This window comes from Hermetia illucens, chromosome 4 (genome assembly GCF_905115235.1).
Source record: "Hermetia illucens chromosome 4, iHerIll2.2.curated.20191125, whole genome shotgun sequence".
Taxonomy (NCBI): Eukaryota; Metazoa; Arthropoda; class Insecta; order Diptera; family Stratiomyidae; genus Hermetia; species Hermetia illucens.
The window spans coordinates 161,685,388-161,706,357 of NC_051852.1; the positions used below are offsets into that span (position 1 = coordinate 161,685,388).

Sequence of the window (20,970 nt, forward strand, 5' to 3'; positions counted from 1 at the left end):
TTGAGGTTTATCCTTTTTGGAGGCCAGAGGGAGGGGGGTTATTCCTATTAATTCTGTGGTTTTTTTATTTTTTAAATTTTTTAAATTTTTTTTAAATTAAACTTGCAGAGGATCTGCTGTTTTCTAATATATTAAGGGGCTGCGGGAAGGGTGGGATGTTTGAGGTGTCGGTGGAGATACGGTCTACGGAAGCAAGCGGGATACTCTATTTGCCTTGTGGGTTTTTGTGGGAGTTGGCGTCGGTTTATTTAAAAATGGTGCTTGATATCACTCACCACACTACACTCCACTACACTTGCCACTAAGATCTCCGCGATTACGTTTTTCCTCCTCAGAGAACTGGTGTAGAGTGCGCTACGACAATATGCTGTTATGGCACAACTATGACAATCGAGCTGTATTGGTATAACGAATGTTTTCTAATTCTCTTCAGCTTTGTTATATCGAGATTGCAATTTATTTCAGATTTCAGTCTGATCCCAACATATTATGTACATAAATTTGTGAAGCTTTTCATGAGAGGAATTGCAGTGTGAAAATGGTCCCACATTTCCGGCCTGGGTAGCACAGAGGCGTACGAGAGCGACGGGATACTTTAGTCGGTTCTGACGAGCTTACATGGTCTATATTTCCCACTTGCCCTTCTATAGATAGCTCTGCCCACTTGATTGGCCTTATTGGATGATCAGTTTGGGTCATGTGTTACTTCTCCGTTAATTCTTCTTCTTCTGCAGCCTTTGTCTCGTTCACAAGCAGGGTCGGATCGTAGTAATGCAACCCCATATCACGATGATAAAAACGTGTCACGCCACACGTCCAGCGCAACATCTACGTCTCCATTACCGCAAGACGCCGTTCATTGCCTTTTGTAGTTGGCCAACACTCAGAACCATAGAGAGCGACAGGACTTCCACGTTCATTGCAAATATGAAACAACATTTTATATTTTACGCACTTTTATTATTTCTTTAAATAAATTAGAATCTTTAACAAATCAGTAACATAATGTACAATTGAAATAATTTAAATTTGAACTTATTGTCATCCTAGTACATAACATTCCAAATCATTGGTGATGTTCATATTCAATTAAGTTTAATCAAAATCAAACAATAAATCATACATAAAATACGCACAATAATTCGTATTATATTTAAAATTTCTCGTCAAATTGTTTATATACATTAAATGAATTATTAAAAATTTACTCTTTATTCACACATAATTTATTCTTATTGAAAATTGTAAATAAGGGAATGAAAGGACTTTGCAGAGGTTTTTGATATCATGTCTTAAATGTATATTCGAAAAATGATAATATTTTAACATACATACATCGAAAATTGTCGTAGGGTGGTTTTCCTTTGTGTGGAAAAAATAAGGGATGATAAAATACTTCGTAGAATTTCCAGAGCTACCAAAGGAGTGGCATAACTTCGTTCGTTTTCAATATGATAAATATCTGATTCCCAAAGACCGGAAAACATCGTTCAGTTCAGTATTTCCCTCGGTGGTGATTTTCTTATTTCAGTCACGGATTTTGCTGGGAAATTCCACAAAATAAATTTGGTTCATAGATACTGTATTAGTAGGTATAAAGTTAATGTAAGAAAGGATTTTAGGAGCCACATGGTTTAAGGGTTGAATCTTATCATAGATGAATGATCAAACAGTAAATTTGATTCCTGGTTTTGTGTTAGCCAACTTAATTCTAGAATCCTAAGTACTTCTTTGTAGCCGATTTGTCAATTGGATTTTGGTATCACCCATTTAGAGTCCACCGCCTGACCGATCCACAGTGATCTTCTTTTTCAATTTTTCCTCCTCATGTTTCTCCTCCTCCAGTTCAGCCATGCGAGCGAAACGTGAGTATGCAACATGTCCCGTTTTTATGGCCGACATCATCTATTTGTGGCGGTTTAGGTGGGGAAAAATGAAATTATGTATTAATTTAAGTATTCTATTTGTGACCTGGAGCAACAAAAGCATAAGCACACTATGCTGCAAAGCTAAAAAGCAGATGATAATGACAAAACCAAACCAGATGATGGTGAATGTATATGACGCAACAATGAGTACTAATTCTATCGGAAGTATCAAACATTAAATAAATATCAGAATATAAATATTATCCATGCATTATATTATACTATTTCATGCTAATTTATCAAAAATTTCAATTCTAAAATGGTTCGCCCCTGAATAATAAGCCTCTAAAATTGCATTCCAAAAAAGATTTTTCATCAAAACTATCCAAAGTGTTGAAAGTGATGCTTTTTATAGATATTATGATTTGAATAATAATCTTTTTTAATATTAGATCTACCTGTAAATATTCATCGAGTTCGACCTGACCGTTCATATTGGTGTCGATTTCTCGAAGAATCTCATGCAATTGTTCACCGGTTACCTCGGCATCACCAAAGTTCTTTGGAGAGGAGAGAAAAGGAAAAGAAGAACAAACAAAAAAATGAATAAAGAGAAAAATATTTAAGGAAAATATTCTAGGTCAACTACATTATTTTACTTTGAAGAAAATATTTTTCCTTTTAGGGCCTTTTAGGCAATCAATAGTCGTCTATTATAGATCAGGTGGCACCATGGAACCTGCACTATTCACCAGGAACTTCCTCTCAGAATTTTTAGATGTTTAATGATTTCAAACGAATAAATATTGTTTGGATTGGAATTCGGCAAGTGCGATTTAGAATTGATCGTTGGCTTTTTATAGTGTCAATTGTTAGAGAAAATGCGATCAGAAATGTAATTGTCACTACAAACTTAACCTATCGTCAGGATCTTGCAAATTATACCCCATTTCTTGTTAAATTCAATACTACGAGGTTTCAGTACAAAATATCTTAATAAGTATAAATGTATCCAATCTATATCTAAGAATCCTTTCATTTATAATATACAGAAAACTGACATATGATACATAAAATCCCGTAAAACCTGTAACATTACAATTTCATTCTCTATTACTCAACATGGATTTGAACAAAACAAACATTTAAACGATCCATTTCTTACTAATATTTAATGAGCATGCCCCGCCCCGCCATTGCCCTTGAATATCTACCTAAAAAATTTTCAAACAAATTCATAGAATTATCAGTTAGAAATATAAGATAAAATGAGAAATATGGCAAGGATATGAGAGCGTAGAAGCTTTGGCATTTGAAACTGCGGAACACTTCGTTTAGCAAAAAAAACAGAATATTTTTTTTTACCTGTAGATATTCAGACAATTCCATACGACCATTGAACGCTACATCAAGTTCATTAAGAATAAGACGGACTTCATCTTCTTTCAGGACAATACCAGAATTCTAATTGTAGTTGAATTATATAAAGAATTATCAATACTATTTCAATACCTGTACTATTATTATAAGTTCGTGTCATCCAATAAACCATTAATTCAAATATTCTGAACATTTGTTTTTGATAAAACAACTTCAAGTCAATTCAAACTCTCCCAATGAGGAGGATAGAATCGAGCTCTTAATAATTTAATTCAATTTTACTGATTTATTGAGTGAATACTCACGAGTCATAACCTATTCTTATCAATATAAGACTAACATTGCATAAATTATTATCAGAAAGTACCGGGAATTTTTGATTTAAATGAACCGCGCATGGCAGCACTGGTAATTTTTTTTTTTTGTAAGTTGGCACCCCCCTAACTGACATACATGTCAATATTCTAACGCCAATACGTCATTAGTATCTATCTGTCGTCTGCTTACATCAGTCAACTTTTTCCCCTTTTGTCGCATTTTAATATGGCTCGCTTGTTTAACAAAGAATTTGTTTTGAAATGTTTGTGTTGCTAACGAAATTTCGTGTGCTAGCACTGAGGAAACTATTCTGTTGAAAACGCGGGTATACGAATGGTATAAAGACTTTTAAAGTGGCTGTACAGTGGCAGAGGATTTGCGTCGTTCTACGGCAAAAACATCCATGGAAACGTTAAAGAAAAGTGAAAGGAATGGTGTTCGAAAATCGCCAAATTAGCAGAAGAAAGATTTTTAGTGAAATTGGCATTGTATATGGAAGCGTTCAGCAAATTGTAGTGAAAATTTTGCGTATGAGACCTGCTAGCACAACTGGTGGTGCGTGGAGGAGTGGGTGAAACGCTAGCACGCGTGCAATGCTTTAGACGGATGTTATTTTGAAAGAGATAAAATAAATTTGAATCAAAATTAAATCGTTTTTATTTTTAAATTCACCATACTTTTTGATCATAGGGTAAATTACCGCCTTGAAGGTACGAATAATATAGCATATGTTAAGTAAATTCTTCCTCAAAATCAATCAATCAACTAAGTGTAAGTTTGTATATTATATCATACATTGTTTATGGAGAAGGACGCGGAAATTGTACCAACAAATCAGCAGGATGAAGCCTTATATACCTTGAAGCTCATCCTGTCGAGACAAAGAGGGAAATTTGACTTCTGACAGAATGGGCATATTGGAGCAATGAGTTGAGCATTTTGATGAACTGCTCAACAACCAAAATATTGGCGAGATGGAGGTCCCGCCACCTGAAGACAACGGACAATACGGCTGCCACCACCAAGTCTTCTATGCACAAACATAAAATACGTGAAATTTTGCAGGCAAGACCTTACTCATCCTTACTACTCTAAAGAATATCATGAAAGGGGCAGATAAGGCTATGACACAATCCGTCAGGATATCCTAATAACAGTAGATGTCACATGACTACGAATCAGCAACAATTTAAGGATTTCTCTCCAGTCATGGATCCCTCAATTATGAAGAAGGCATGCCAGGAAAATAACAATATTAAAATGCCAATGCCAGCGACCGTAAGCCATAATTCAGCGATTATAAGTCATAAGTCACGGACCATAAGCCTGTTCACAAAATGCAGAAACAAGCTTAAGACAACCATTCTAACCGATAGCCAAGTGAACTGATGGAGGCATGCCCTACAATTCGCATTGCCGAAATTGTGGAAAGGAGGGAGAAACCCTCAGACTGATGGGCGCAACTCTAGCTAAAGCCAGACTACGGACACTAGGTAAACCATTCTTTCAGGACCCAAGAAGATCTCTATTTGCCGGGTGGGAAGGCTGGCTTTGTAGATGTGAGTAGACTGCACCCTGCCCCCTTACTCTCACCACAGCAATCATGGTCTTAGAAGTTGGAGACATCAAAGCAGCGTACCACTGCGCTATCTGGGCTCCACGGAGCGCCCACTGATGCCTACCTACCAACCCGAAAATGTGGTGTTTTGATATAAATCGTCATCTACAGCCTTGTAGCTACTTACAAACGTTACTTACGACGAATGTTTTTAAAAAAAAAATTTCGGTTCTGATTGATAAGCTCAGGGAAAGCTTCAACGGTTTTCATTTCTTGGAAGCCATCAAAAATCTTAAGGTAAATTATATCATCGACGCCAAAAAAGGAGGTTTTTCCCGCTTCCATGTCATCCATGATACAGCCAAGAAGGGCAATGATGTCGCGACGAACGGAAAAGTCAAGGAGAAAGTTCTAAGACTCTTCATCCCACAAAATTGTGTGTTCCGTTTTGTAATCGTCAAAAACAGGATCGAAATTCCTTTCACGAAGGAAGAAATCCTTAATTGTACCGCCCCCTGTCGAGGTCGTGAAAACGCAACGACTAAACAGAAGAATTTCGGAAGATCCCAAGTAGATTCTTCCGTCGACTACGGTCAAGTTTCGAGAGACCTGACCTACTTGAAAAGATTGACTTTGTCTCCTCGCGGTTAAGTGAAGGTTACTATGTACCAAAACCATGACAATGTGGTAAATGTGGAAGACTGGGAGACCCTATTAATCTGTACTTGCGTTGAACGGTATTTAAAATTCGGTGAGGGCCATGATATAATTGTGGCTTGCATCCAAAACTTTCAATCTAACATAACGATTGTTTCCTTATACCTGACCTGTTAACCAATGTATCTACTTTTCGCACAGAAATCAATAAGCTACTTCCATTTTATAAGGGTAAATCAAACGTTGTCACCAGTTAGACTTCAATGCACATTCCCAAGCATGGGGCAATACTTTTAATTCTCCCAAGGTCGATCTGTATCAGAGATTCTTTCTGGGACAGACTTTCAAATCATAAATAATAGTAAATTACCTTACCACCACCCTATCAACAACATGGGGCTCACTTCTCGGTCTTGGGTCTAACGAAAATAGATATCCCTAGCCTGGGATGGACTTGGGACACTTTAATGGTTAATATCAACAATAGCCACCGCAACCCAATCCTAATGTCAACCTCTTCTGTCACCAAAAAGACAGAGTCCTTTGCATCCCGTAGTCTACTCAGAACCAATTTGCAAAAAGTCAGCAGAAATCAACCAAATGAAGTCACGTTGACTTCTGAAGTACAATAAATCACTTTTGGTATTAACAACAACTTTAAGAAGTCAAAAGGTTGGTTGTGGTCCCCGAAACCATACTTCGGTAAAAATAGCGTTTTGTACTAAGGCTTTTCGTGCCACACCGAGCCCAACGAGTTTTAGATAATCTAAGAAAACATCAGAGGTATGGGAACAAAAACTCCATGAGGCCAAATGCCATTGGAACACCAAAATTAGAAGTTTAGTTCCTCCAGGTTTTTAGATTTCTGTACCTAAATCAATAGATACGAAACTCTTCGCAGAAAGCTCAGCCAAAATTCTTCTGGAGTGACGAGTACAACGTCCAATACATTGAGTTGCTAGAGGCTCAGTACCATCTCCAGCACGTTTAATGTGTACCCAAAACACATTTCCTCCAGGGGTGTATGGTATCCCCTAGGATATACGCAGTCTGAATGAGACTGTTCATACGCTCTTGTTAGTATCTCTAAATGCTCTCTGGATGCAGAAATCGCTGCCAGGAGCAAAATAAAGAAACAAAGATCTCACAGACGTCCGTAACTTCAAATCAATTTTGTTAATCAATGTTCTGGCAAAATCACTAATGGTCAAAGATCGACTTTACAAGTCCCTGGAAGATTTTGAATGTCTGTCAATCCGAAGCTATGCCTAGAGATGAAGCATATGTAAATCATGTCCAAATGAGTTTCTCCTACACATAATTTCACAAAAGTGTGAAAAATTTCTTTTGACATCCAAAATGTCTAGGACTCTAATGATTTTCCTATGGAAATTTTTGCGGATCCGGAACTTCCTCTCTGAAGGCACACGCAATTGTCACACGTTAGTTCAAAATGGCCTTCCCCTATAAGCTAGCTACCTTTGCCCTGTATTGTTCAATTTGTACACTTGCTAGCTTACAATCTCTTGCAAACGACTCAACTGTAATCTTTCAATTTGCTGATGATTTCCTCATTATTTCGTTTGGTAAGACCAACGAATTGTCAGCCAGGAACCTATAATTGAAAGTCCAGCCCCAGCCCCAGCTCATTATTAAATTAATTTTGACAATATGTTACCAAACGCTTCAGCTGCAACCAACGTATTAAGGACAGTCAAGTGGGCTCTAACAAAAGTTTAATATTCTTAGAGGCCTAATCCAACCTAGGTAAGGATATTCTGTTGCTATCTGCTGTCACAAGCTCGAATTACATTAGCAAAAAAAAAAAAATTACAGCTTCACAGCCTCCTAACTGCACTGCTGTGCAGGTTCTACCAAAACCACCCCAATATGGGCGAACCTTCCCTCAAACAACGAAGAATGATTCTCACTGTAATCATTAAAAACTTGGAAGAGGGAAGTTTTTTTTGGGTATTTATCCAAACCTTGCAGCTAAAAATGGATAGACCTTTTGAGAACATCTTTCATCAAGTCAGACCTGATATAATAGCCACCAAATTCATCAAAATCCGAACCACACTGGAACACAATACTCCTCCAACCCCCATAACCGCAGTAGAATGCAACCGATCCTTGGATGAATTAAGTAATTGTCGGTTCCATGTTCTTGGCACTGATGCAATAAGGCCGGTTGATTTTGCCGGTTACCCGGTACCCCGGTTGTTGTGTGCTCTATGTGAAGGGATGTTTACTCTTCTTCAAGACATTAAAATTCCAAAGGCATGTTATCAACGAAGAGGTGTATATTTTCACTGATGCTTCAAAACGAGCCTACCAGGCGGTAACATACGTCAGATTAATTAAGAAGAAGGTGACAAGCGGCTCCAAAAAAAACACCTAGCAGATGTTCTCTGGAGAGATCTAAATCCTGAACAACGGTCATCCTTCAACCTTTGGTCCTATGGTTTCGTATTCCTTCATGGTTTCGAGATACATAGCCGCCACTTCCCACACTGATTTCAGTGAAGAGAAAAAGAAGGTCAACCCCACGATGCACACTCAACACAATATCCGACCATGTCATACTAGGAATAAACCACAATAATTCCTCCAGAAAATTAAAGCGTATCACTGACTTACCACAGCTCGCGGTAGGAGGCAAAGTCAAGAATCCACAACGTCAAAAAATTGGAAGAGGCTAATAGTCAGCATCAAATTTATGCAGACACAAGGACTCGGGAAAGAAATTGATCCTTCGAAAGATGGAGGATACACAAAAATAGGTCACTACTCAGATTATCCCTTTTCAAAGGAGCACAGGGAAAAATGAGGGTAGGAGGCAGACTACAAGCATCCAATTTCTCATACAATGCCACGTAGGTCCATAAATTCTACTTTTAATTGCGGAGCAAAGATTTTGGCCGATTAAGAGAAAGATTCTTGCTCGATCAGCTTTGCAGCATTGTATATCCTATAGTCTAAACTACTTCAACAACTAATGGAAAGTCTACCCGCTAACTCAGTTCAACCCTCAAGACCTTTTGTCAATTGTGGAACAGATGTTTGTGGCCCTTTCGCGACTCACTTTAAAATCAGGGGGAAGAAAACCCAGCAGTCTACCTTGCAGTTTTTTGCTACTTCTCTACCGAAGTAGTGCATTTTGAGGTTGTCAGCGACCTTACAACGGAAGAATTCATCGGCGTTCTTAAAAGACTCATGGAAAGACGCGAGGACCACAGAGCAATCTTTTGTCTCAACTGCAGCATAGATATAAGTAGAACAAGAAGAAAAGGCATGTGGAGCCAGGCATCAAGAAAGATAACCTGCCAACACTAAAATCGTCTCTCGGACGGCTAATCAAAATGATGCGAGGTGAGACTGACATAGTCTGGGTCGTCGACATCCGCACTGTTAATGGCGCACTGTGCCGAACATTATATTAACTCGCGCCTCTGCCAGTGGCGCAATGTCAAACTCAAAATGAGAAGGAAATATGTAGATAAATCTAACCCTTCCGAAATAACCACCAACAGTCGCGGCATTTCCGATGTTGAACCAAGAAGACTACATACAGGAGATTTGTCTCCTGGGACTTTGCTTAAATTTGTATGGTGGAAGAATAGCATTGCACATGTTCGACGTTCCTCAATCATTTGCGCGTGAAAAATTTTTTCGCATTTACTATGGCGTTAATGTTGTGTATGTGATGCATAGAACGGAGGAACATATTCAAGGAAACCATCTAGGTGTCAACGACACACGCACCAGTTAGCTACCTCGTATCTAATATGACATTATGTGCTGCCTAGAAACTCGATTTGCTTTTCCTGTATGCATGTCTTCTTGTATTGAATCTAAACGTCTGGACTTAACCCTAACAAACGGAGCAAATCAGACCCTTGGTAAGGGCCCAAACGAGAAAAGACTTAAAGATAACGAAACTAAAAGTAGAAATTAAGTAATTTCAATCTCACAAAAATTATAAATTTTTGCTATAAAATACACATAATAGACAAGTTTATGAAAAATTGGAATAATTTATCGAAATCATTCCCTCCCTATTAAAATCAACCCGAAAAATTAAATTATAAATGCAGTTGACTCATAATTGTACCTCGAGTATAGCAACTTACCTTAAGGGCACGACGAATGTCATTAATCGAGACATATCCTTTGTGTTCCTTATCAATGATCTGGAATCTCTTAATATAAAGTTGGATCTCATCCTTTGTGAGGTTGATTGCAATCTTATCTCGTGATGCACGATTAACCATCTGTCCCATCTCGTGTGCAAGGAAGTCAGATGCAAGTTTAATTTGTCGCTAGAAGAACAGTTCATACCATATCCTTCGACCTTTCAACTTATCAGCATATCACTCACCTCTTTCTCTTCCTTGGACCATTTCAATTCTTCAGCCATAATATCAACAATGGCGGGTAAGGCTTCTTGTGCGGCTTGGACATTCAAAAATGCCAAACGTAGACGTCTTGCAATCATATCAATTGCATTGCAAGCATATTCCCGAACACCATAACGAATTTCAGCATCAATATAGGGGAATTCGGGGTGAATACGGTTACCGATGATGGGCCATCTTTTGCCTGTTAGTGATGCCATTTTCGCGACGGGGAATGCTCGATCACCGTAGGAGGTTGCCAAATGTTGAGCCACTTCACATTCTAAACCGAAATCTTGTACCAATCGAATGTACATGGTTGGCGTCCAACCGTGGGCACCTTCAATCTTCATAGTTGCAGTTTGAGATTCTGCCTTCATAGGCTTAAGATTACAGGCTGAAATGGATAGAAAAGGACATATGTGAACATCGGAATATAAGAATATGAAAAAAAATGTATGCAAGGCACATTACATACATATATTCAAAATTGGAACCTTTCACATTCACTACAGCAGGTACCCCCGGCACCACTTGCCCTACCGTCCGGGTCCCACCCCGAGACCTACCCCACACTAAGCGAGGCGAAGAAGCTGCATCCCGCCAGCACAGCCAAACAGCCACCACAGAAGCAACCTCAGCAGCCGAGACCAGCTGCTGTACCGCCATCCAAAAAGGAGGTAAGTCAAAAAAACCTCCACTCGTTGTGGTTGAAACCGGGATACTTTCAAAACAATTGAACAATCCATATCCTGTGCAGTCGCTAACAACTACCTAATCAAGAAATCAGGTAGTTCCCACCAGATTATTACCAAAACGCCGGAAGATTACTCGACCCTGAAAAAAATCCTTGTGGAGAAACATAATAAGTTCTTCACATACACCCTCCCGTCTGAGAAGATGACCAGCCTCATGCTCCGAGCCCTTAATACAATGCAAAAATTGCCAGCGCATCGGACACCAGCGGCAACCAACTGGCATCTCGCATACAGGTGCGTTAAATGTGACCAGCTACACGGCCCTGGCGAATGCGCCAAAACGATCGAGCAGGCACTGAAGTGTGTTAACTGTGAGGGCAACTGCCACCCCGCCAACTATAGAAAGTGCCTACGGTTTGTCCAGGTCACCTTCACCGATGTCGCACGAAGCGGAACCTCTTCCCGTGCACCCAACCGCGTGAACCAACCCACCACCATTTCAAATCCAGACTTCTTTGAGTTTGACAGGAAATCGCAAGAATTCTTGCAAATGTTTAATTCAATGGTCGATATCTTGGCGTTAAGATAATCGAGTTGAACATTAACTCAATCATCGGCCGAGCCCATAGACATGAGTTCGAGCTTTTCCTTGGCGAGCACAAACCCGATATAGCTCTCCTATCTGAAACTAGGCTGAACTATAGATACAATCCTTCATTTCCCAACTTCAATTTCTTCCGGACTGACCGACCACAGGCCAATCCTCAAGGGCGTAACACCTGTGGTGCAACAGCTGTCCTCATCTCCGACAAATTCCTATTCACGGAAATCCACCCACCTCCCAATACCTTCAAATCAATGAAAACCAACCCAATCTCCTGTGAATCCCAATCAACCTTGGTCCTCGTCGCCTTTGTTTACTGTCCCAACCAATCCCTCGACACTTACGACTTTCTCCGCATCAAGTCCCTCTGCGCTTCTCAACACCGCCCTCCCAGTAAACAAGGTCCCTGATTATCGGTGGAGACCTCAATGCCAGACACCCGTCCTGGTTCGATGCACAGTCGAACAAGAACGGGCACCAGCTGCACCTTTTCTTCACAACCTCAAATCCCAACATCAACCTAGCCTAGTCAGTCCGGCCCTTCCAACCTACAACAGATCGCGCTACCATTCCTACCTAGACCACTTCCTGATTAGCAGTAACCTGACTGTTATTCCCAACTCAAACACCTTTCCCTTCCTTGAAACGGTCCCCCGTATCAGCGACCATGATGCCATAATCGTATCAAACTCCCGGACAGAGTCGTTCGGTCCACTCCGCCTTCAGTTCCCGACTTCCAGCACGCAAACTGGAAACACATCAACCTGGCCCTCAAAACCAAAATTTAGCCTCTCCTACTCCCATCCAACTGTATAGTTCCCAACGATTCAATTGACCTAACGGTCCGTCAATACACGGAAGCATTCGGCAAGTATGTGACGAACTGATTCCATCCCGTCCCTTAAACCACCGCAACCTAATCACTCTGCCCGACGACATCCTAACCGACCTACAAAAAGACCCTCAGGCGGAGATTATTTAGAAAAAGATACTCTCCGCAATCCTCTCACCTCCTCTCCGAAATCCGCGAACTGGACGGGTTCATCCGCGAAAGCATCCTCATCCTGTGCACCCAATATCTCCACAACCGCCTCTCCAACCCCGAACTAAACTCTGGTACATACAAGGAACTCAGGAAAACCTCCCCACGTTTAGGCAAATCTGTCCAACAAAAGGCGATCCTATTACAATACATCCCCCCACAGAAAAAGCGAACGTCCTCGCTGACCACTTCCTTCAAGCACACCACTGCACTCTCCACTTTCATGAACCACGTTTCGACAACGAAGTAAGCGGAAAAATCTCCCAACTTCCTTCCCTCCCTTCCTTCCACATCCCTCAACCTACACAAAATCGCTTCAATCAAACACTCGCCGAAACAAGTCAGCGCTAAAATATCCTCCCCCTCCACCTTGTGAGTCCAGACTCCGTCATGGCGTCCATCGCCACCTCAAAAAATAAAAAATCGGTTGGACTTGACAAAATCCCCTCCATCGTCCTAAAGAAATGCGCTCCTAGCATTGCTCCCGTCATGTCCTCTATCATCAACCATTGTCTGAACAATGGCCACTTCCCAACAGATTGGAAGAGTGCTTGGTTGGATCCTATCCCAAAAAAGAACCAGAATCCTTTAAATCCTGATAGCTACAGGCCTATCTCGATAATATCATCCTCCACCAACATCTTCGAGCGGACCATAAAAGCCATCATCGACGAGCACTGTGACTCGAATCATTCACTCCCCGATTTTCCATTTGCCAACCGACCCAAACAATCGGTTGAGCATGCATTCCTCGTGCTCAAATCGGATGTACTTCTGGACCTCAACCGGAGCGCGCCTACCACAGCCTGTCTCGTCGACATAAAGAAGGCTTTCGACTCCGTATGGACTCGTTTATAAGCTTTCCGAAGTCATCTATTTCCATTCGCACCTCTGCAGGCTAATTCTTAGCTTTCTTGACGGGCGGAAATCTCAAGTCCAACTCCAAGAGCACCTCCCTTTTCCCTATTCAAGTCCGGTTGGCATCCCTCAGGGATACCCTCTTCTCCCTGTTCACCGCAGACTTACTCAAACCAGCCTCACACCCAAACCCAATCCGAATCCTCCAATATGCAGATGACCTCATCCTTTGCACCTCCACCAGAAACATCCCGACCAGTGAAGCCCGTCTGAATTCCTATTTGGACGAGGTTTACCAGTACTTCACAGTTCACAAACAGCTTCTCCGTCTCTTCCTCTCATTTTTGGCTTCATCTTCTGGTCTGACAGTTCCCCTAGCCAAATCGAACGACTCCGACTCAACGAGCGCAGAATCCTACGCCACTGTTCCAACACTTACAAAAATGAAGACATCTCCAAATACATCTCCAACCAGATCCTCTACGACTCCTGCCAAACGTCCCGCATGGACGCCGTCCTAGCCCGGCATGCCCTCAACTTCCTCAATAAATCCCATCCTAATCACCTTATCTCCCAGGCCACGCAGATCGAGATCGTCGAAGAGATCATCTGTTCCCTCAAATCCTCTTCTCTCGAAACCTCCTTTTCGACCCCGACGATAGAGTCACTTTCTACAGCGGTAACTACTCCTTATCTCAATTTTCAAAGCCCACCCATCTCCAGTGCCAATCCTAGCTTCCTTTATCAAACAACTCCTGAAAGAGGGTCTGCGTTTAAAAAGGTCTTAACTGCAATGCGAAAATGAGGTTGATTCAAATTATCCTTTTGAAGTTGCCCAGGATCTCCTCTTGAACACCATCGGAGGTGCGAAGTGCTTGGGAATCTGGGCAATAAATATATCATGAGTAATCGATTGAGCGAGCGACACTATAGGCGTGTGGTAATCAAGCCATACAGGTATGTATTTTGCACCAGCAACTGGCGAATGAAGAAGCAGAAGCGCACAGAGTCCTAATTGCGCAATTCAAAGGTTGTTCATCTCCAAAAACGATATGCTCCGATCTCAAGCAGGATGGGGGACAACAGAGCACCGGTTCTGCTTGAAATATCGAATAAGGCCCTTCGGTTGCCAATAAAGATAGTTCGGACATATTGATGGGCTTTTTTGAGGCAACTCTGGAAATGCCAGAAAATAGTGGTGTTGCCAAAACTTATGACAACTACGGGGAAAATGTCCTAGCGAGTAATGTACACTGATGAAGGGAGTTCCAGAAAAAGCCCCGAGAAATTCATTGAAGCTGGGCTAGTGTCGATTGTCCTTGCAAAACCCGAAGAGGAAAGGTTTATCAGGAAATGCGCGGCAGTTGTGAAACGTATGCGGACTGCATATTTCCTTCAGGGAAAAGATGAACAAAAGCGTGCAGAACGGGCTGGTAGATCTGGAAAAACCCGGGGACCACATTTCCTTCTGCAGGCAAGCATGCATAGCAGCAAAAGACGCACGAAAAATAGAAACAACCGCTCTTCCCTTGGAGAGCCTACGTGTTCTCTTGAAATCCGAGATCTTGACTGTCTCACATAAAAGGTCAAAATATAGGAGGTCATAAAGCGTAAAAGCCCAAAGATAATCAATGCCTGGATAGGTATTACCTCTGCGAATTCTCGAGACCACAATCTCGAGGAAGCTCAATAACAGCGGAAAAATCAGATTTGGTTGGGTAATATGTAGGGTACGAATGCAGATAGTCTCCACCCAGTGTTACAGGTTCTTGCACTATCAGTATACGTTTTGAACATGTCGGGGGTCCGACAGGAAGATCGCAGACCTTAGATGTGGCCAGGTAGGTCACAAAGCGAAGCCTTGCAATGAAAAAATGATCTGAGTTCTATGCAGGAATCGTGGATCGTCTAAACTTTGGCCTTTTACCTTAAGGTCCAGGAGAGGACCTTGCTCGATCCGATGGTATATTTTGGTGATTCGCAGTCGTGTTCACTCCTCAGGACGAAAATAGCCATGGGGAGCAGGGCGGGGCTAACATGATCTGCATCCTAGAAAAAATAACATTCACCATAGTTCAACCGCCCAGGAGTTGCTACCACAGTTCCTTCCTTATTGGGTACCGCTGCTACCCGACTTTGGAGGCTAAGGCGATGACTTTGTCTGAATTGAGAGATTTGTTGAAGGTCTTGGAACCCACCAAAGAGTACTTCGGGGAGTTGTGGTGTTACAGTTGGTATTGCCATAAATTCAGAGATAATGATAACGACATCCTGTGGAGGTTCCATGCCCTGTAGGGTACCCAGTCGTAACGAGCCTTCTTCGGATTGGTCAATGGTGAAAATTTCCTTATCATTCGGAAAATGAGACTCTGCGAAAACCCTGCATACTTAATATCGGCGAGATGAACCGTATTGTAAGGGCATTATTCCCCGGAAGAAGTCGAAGAAGCTTGAGGATGCCGATCGCGATAGTACCACAGCAGAAGTACTCGTATATCAACAGGTATCGGCTAAACCTACTGTTCGGCGCATTCAACGGTTTGCCCAAAGGAGGAAATTTTTTGAAACGAGGCAAATGGAAAGGATACGTTGAATTGTCATCGAGAAAGTGTTCAAAAAGCTCATCAGGTACTCCTGAGTCGCTGAAGCTATATGTGCTCCGGGGAATTTATGCTCAAGGTAAGTTCGGTTTTAAAGTAGAGAGCTCCACAGTGGATACTATTTGGAGGATACGGTTCATCAAGTTGAGGCACACAGCCATCGATCGCAACGGGTAGTGCTCCTTGGAATGTTTGTTGTCAAAATTGCCTTACATTCTGTAAGGCTGACAGGTATGCTAAGCACACTAGAAACATTTTTCCACGTGCTGAGCCGTCCGTTGCAGATACTGAAGGATTATCTGAGAGATAGCTCCCTATACTAAGAGACACTAGAAGGTCCGGGGAGGATGAAGATCGTGTCGAGGGTAGCAGACACCTAGGACCGGACCTGGAACGCCTCCTACGATAGTTTGTTGAGACTTGACATGTCAGAATGGTCGCGTCTGGTTGGTTATGCGAACGATATTTTGGCACTTGTTGCCGGACACACTTTTGAACAGGAGCAAACTTGACATATTGATGCGACAGGTAAGTGGATGGAACATGAACATGAGGTCTATATACAGTGCAAGGATCTCGATGAAGTGACATCCAAAGGAGAAATTTGCACTGCCTTGATGGAACAGTTCAAGTTGGAGGAACTTGCCGAAGAGTCCATTGTGAGTTTGCGGAAAGCCTATGGCAATACTCAAACGTGGATGAGCAGACCTTCATGGAGGTGTGGTTAGACCAACCTAATAAAGCAAGCGCCTCTACGGAAAGAGCTGCCCATGCGGTCCAATGCATCGCGAAAGCGTGTGACGCGTCCATGCCGAGGAGGTGCTCATTCTCCAGTAGAAGACCAAACTACTGGTGGAATGCTGAACTCGCCAGCCTTCAATCAGCCTGTCACCGAGCCAGAACAGCGGCTCAGGTAGAACGACCAAGGGCAAAAAGAGCGAGTCTATAAGGCTGCCCGCAAAATCCTCAAGCTCGCCATCCAACGGAGCAAGAGGGAATGCTTTAAGAAATTCTGTTTAGAAGCGGACGTAAATCCATGGGGGAGCGCCTATAGAATCGTGATGGGGTGATTCAGAGTCCGATCATCTTCGCAGATCACGTACCCTTCACTCTTGTTAAAAATTATCCAGGGGTTATTCCCTCAGCAAGAGGAGGGCATAGACAGCTTCCAGCCACCTCTGAACGACGCGGCAATACCACCAGTCACCAGTGACGAGCTGCTGGAGATCTGCGCTAGGATAGGAGATAACAAAGCTCCGGGTCTGGATGGCGTGCCGAATAAGGCCCTTAAGCTTGCCGTGAAATCCAGACCGGACATGTTCGCTGAGTTGTTCGAAGCGTGCATGTCCGAAGGGATATTTCCTGCATCATGGAAACGAAAAAAGTTGGTGCTACTGCCTAAGGTTGGCAAAACTCCAGGTGAGCCAACCTCGTACAGACCTATTTGTCTTTTCGACACTGTGGGCAAAATGCTAAAGCGAGTAATCTATAATAGATTATTCCCGGTTGTTGAAAGCCAGGGAGGTCTCTCAGATCGGCAGTATGGGTTCCGTAAAGCCAGATCAACCATTAATGCCATCAAAATGGTTACTGGCTTGGCCGAAGATGCAATCCACAAAAAGGGTAGTACTAGCAAATATTGCATAGTGATGACCCTGGATGTGAGAAATGCATTCAATTCGGCCAATTGGAACCTAATACGGGAATCTCTGGCGAAGATTGGTATTCCCGCTTATCTTGCAGCTATTGTCAACAGCTATTTACAAGAACGGAGGTTTTGGTATGACACCGATGACGAACCTCAGGGTGTCCCACAGGGCTCTGTACTGGGCCCACTGTTGTGGAACATCATGTACAACGATGTTCTTAATCTTCCCCTTCCGGAGAAAGCCACGGTGGTGGGCTACGCCGATGATATAGCGCTGGTTGTTGTCGCAAAGCACCGAAGAAGATGCTGAGTTATAGTCATGCGAAGCGATCAGTGCTGTTAAGGGTTGGCTAGAGCGTTCTGGTCTGACACTTGCGGAGTATGTCTATGCAGTATGTCTATGACAAAGCATCCACTGCGAGTGTGGCCCTGGCAAGAATCATGCCGAACGTGGGAGGGCATGCTTCCAGGTTGCTTATAGCTAGGGTAGTGAATTCGATCCTGCTCTATGCAGCCCCAGTTTAGGGAAAGGCATTGCAGGTTACATTTAACGCTAACAAACTGAGTTCAGTCTACGGAAGAACAGCCCTAAGGGTGTGCTCGGCATTCAGGACTATCTCAGATGATGCAGCAATCGTCATTTCTGGAATGATGCCCATTGACATCTTGGCAGATGAGATGGCGAATATATATAATGCGAAATCTGTTTCTCCTTTGTCGCGGACGAGGAACGCCGAAAGGGAGAGATCGCTAAATAGATGGCAAGAGCGTTGGGAACGCTCGGGAAAGCGTCGGTAGACACACAGGCTCATCCCTGCCATCAAGGAGTGGTTAGAGAGACGGCACGATTGTCCAAACTGCGATGGAGTCCCAGAAGACTCAGAGCATGTATTCTTCCACTGTTCAAGGTTTGTGGAGGAAAGGAAGAACCTAGAGGAGACTGTAGGAGAGGTGCTTGTACCAGAGAATCTGGTGCGAAGAATGCTAGCATGTCAGGAAGGGGGGGATGCGATCAACTCCATGGTCGTATCTATCGAGAGCAAACTGCGAAAGGCAGAGGAGACCAGAAAAGCGCGGTTACATATGCCGCGTAGAGACGAAAGGGGACCAAGTTAAAATGAGCTGACTCCGCCCCGTGATGTAATACTGAATGGTGGTTCCACGGGACTTGGAGGGAGTCGGGGGTGGTTTTAGTGGGTAAGAATCCCACACGCTGGCCAGGCCTGTGTCTTTTGAAGATTTCCACCTCCTCAAAAAAGGAAGGTAAGTGGATGGATGACTGGTTATGGTTTCAGCTTTGCGCCAACTTAGTCAACTACACCAAAAGGTGAATCCCGATCTTGTGTCCCGTATCAATGGACGAATTGCTGCAGCTGGAGTTTCGGCCTTAAGTCGGCTAATAACGAATGTTGGGGCCCTTCACTTACTAGGGGACGTCTTCTCATAAGCACAAAGCAGTTCGTTCTGTTGTAAGACCCGGAGGTATGGATGTACACGCCTTACCCAAGTACAGAGGCAGGGAGCTTTGCGGATAGCGTCTACTTATCATACCGCCTCAGCTGTGATGGTGGTCGCGAGAGACAGGCCAGTTCTTTGATGACAAGGAGGTATTTAGCTGGAAGTTACTGGTGCGAGAGCCTCACACTCTGTACGTGAACGCATTCACCTAAGCCAAAAAAACTGCACTGCGCCAAGATTGGGTCATGGTAATTCGTTAAGGAATACCAACCCTGTCGAGTTCCTCCTCTCCTCCTTAATTTGTATGGCAGATGTAAATATTCTAATATTCTGTCTGCAATTAACAATAGACTTTGTTTGGCAGTTCTCTGAAGCCAACAAAATTAAAAGCTGCTAGGGACATTTTGGTCCACAGCCAAATAATGCTTGCAGTCACTCTTAAAATAGCTTTGGCAGCGTCTTAATTGATCAAATTTAGATACAAAAATAGCAGAGATTCGAAATGCAAAGGATGCATCTGCTTGACTCGCAAATGGTTATTATGGATACCTTTAATTTTCAATCTACATTGGAATTTCATTAGATTGAGTAAACCACAATTTTTGACTTTGTGGTTGCTTTAAGGGCAAAATTGAGATTTTGGGCGCCTACTTGGGGTGTCAACTTTAGGAAGCATTTTCAAATTCTTTCATTGAATGAGATAAGTTGTACCAAATCTAAATACTCATACTTCAGTTATTGTGACATGACTTACCCTTAATTGCTGCATCAATCGTATGCTCAGCCATTGCACGATACGTGGTCCACTTTCCTCCAGCGATGGTTATTAACTTCGATGGACTGACATGAACAATATGATTTCTAGCCAAAGACTGAGTATCTTCTTTATTCGGATCTGATACCAATGGTCGAATACCACTCCACGCCGAAAGGACATCACCTCGACGAACTTCAACGTCTGCATTCAAATAGTTTTTAATTTCAGTCAAAATGAACTGGATTTCGTCTTCGGTTGGGCTTGGTGAATGTGTCACTTCACAGGGAAGATCAGTAGTTCCAGCGATAGTCTGACGTTGCCATGGCAAGAAGAAAATCACTCGACCATCAGATGTTGAAGGATCCAGTAAACCCATCTGATCGGGGCTATAGTAACCAGGTAGGACAATATGGACTCCAGAGCTGGGCGAACAGATGGTCCTGACGTTGGGGTCGTCCATTTTCCGGATGTGGTCAGTGAATGGACCGGTAGCGTTTATTATGCATTTGGCTTTCACAACAAATTCTTTATTTGAAATGTGGTCCTTCACTTTGGCACCGCAGAGAACAGGTCCATCTGGACCTGGCTTTTTCAGGAGTTCTAGGACTTCTACGTGATTACAGATTGTTGCACCCTGTCGTGCGGCGGTTAGCGCAATGGCCAGATTCATACGAGCATCATCTTGTTGACCTGGAATATAGAGAAACCTCAATTATTGTTGGGTCCTGAATATATCAAAAGGGTTCCTATTTGGAACTTACCGTCATAGTATACTATTGCACCACATAACTTTTCTTTCTTCAACATCGGAAACAGTTCCAAAGCGTCCTTCTTCGATAAATAATACGAACTTTTCACGTTCCGGTCGCCAGCGACGAGATCATAACACTTTATTCCTACCCAATAGTAAGGTATTTGCCACCATCTATTCAAATATTCATTATCAGGAACAATGCCAGGTACAATGGTAATCATACTCACGTATAGACAGGTAACATGATTGGCAAAGGATGAGTTAAATGCGGTGCTGCTGCAAGCATTGCAGCGCGTTCAGCTAAAGCCTCTTTCACCATACTATATTGCTCGTAGTCTAACTAAAATTAGAGCCTGTAAGAACTTAGCTATCA

General features: G+C 42.6%; 1 protein-coding gene across 2 annotated transcripts in view; it reads right to left on the bottom strand.

The window, feature by feature from the left end:
• Positions 1 to 938: 938 nt before the first annotated feature.
• The window catches only part of LOC119654345 (glycerol-3-phosphate dehydrogenase, mitochondrial), a 55,016-nt gene continuing 34,984 nt past the window's right edge, over positions 939 to 20,970 (bottom strand). The window contains exons 4-10 of one of the 2 annotated variants that reach the window (XM_038059685.1): positions 20,825 to 20,937; positions 20,605 to 20,768; positions 19,841 to 20,533; positions 10,163 to 10,575; positions 9,915 to 10,103; positions 3,234 to 3,332; positions 939 to 1,905 (exon numbers count right to left, since the gene is read on the bottom strand). In XM_038059685.1, coding sequence (XP_037915613.1) covers positions 1,771 to 1,905; positions 3,234 to 3,332; positions 9,915 to 10,103; positions 10,163 to 10,575; positions 19,841 to 20,533; positions 20,605 to 20,768; positions 20,825 to 20,937 — 1,806 coding nt within the window. In that variant the 3' untranslated portion in view covers positions 939 to 1,770. Of the gene's footprint in view, positions 1,906 to 2,326; positions 2,429 to 3,233; positions 3,333 to 9,914; positions 10,104 to 10,162; positions 10,576 to 19,840; positions 20,534 to 20,604; positions 20,769 to 20,824; positions 20,938 to 20,970 lie in introns of both variants that reach the window. The other variant, XM_038059684.1, reaches the window with a different exon arrangement.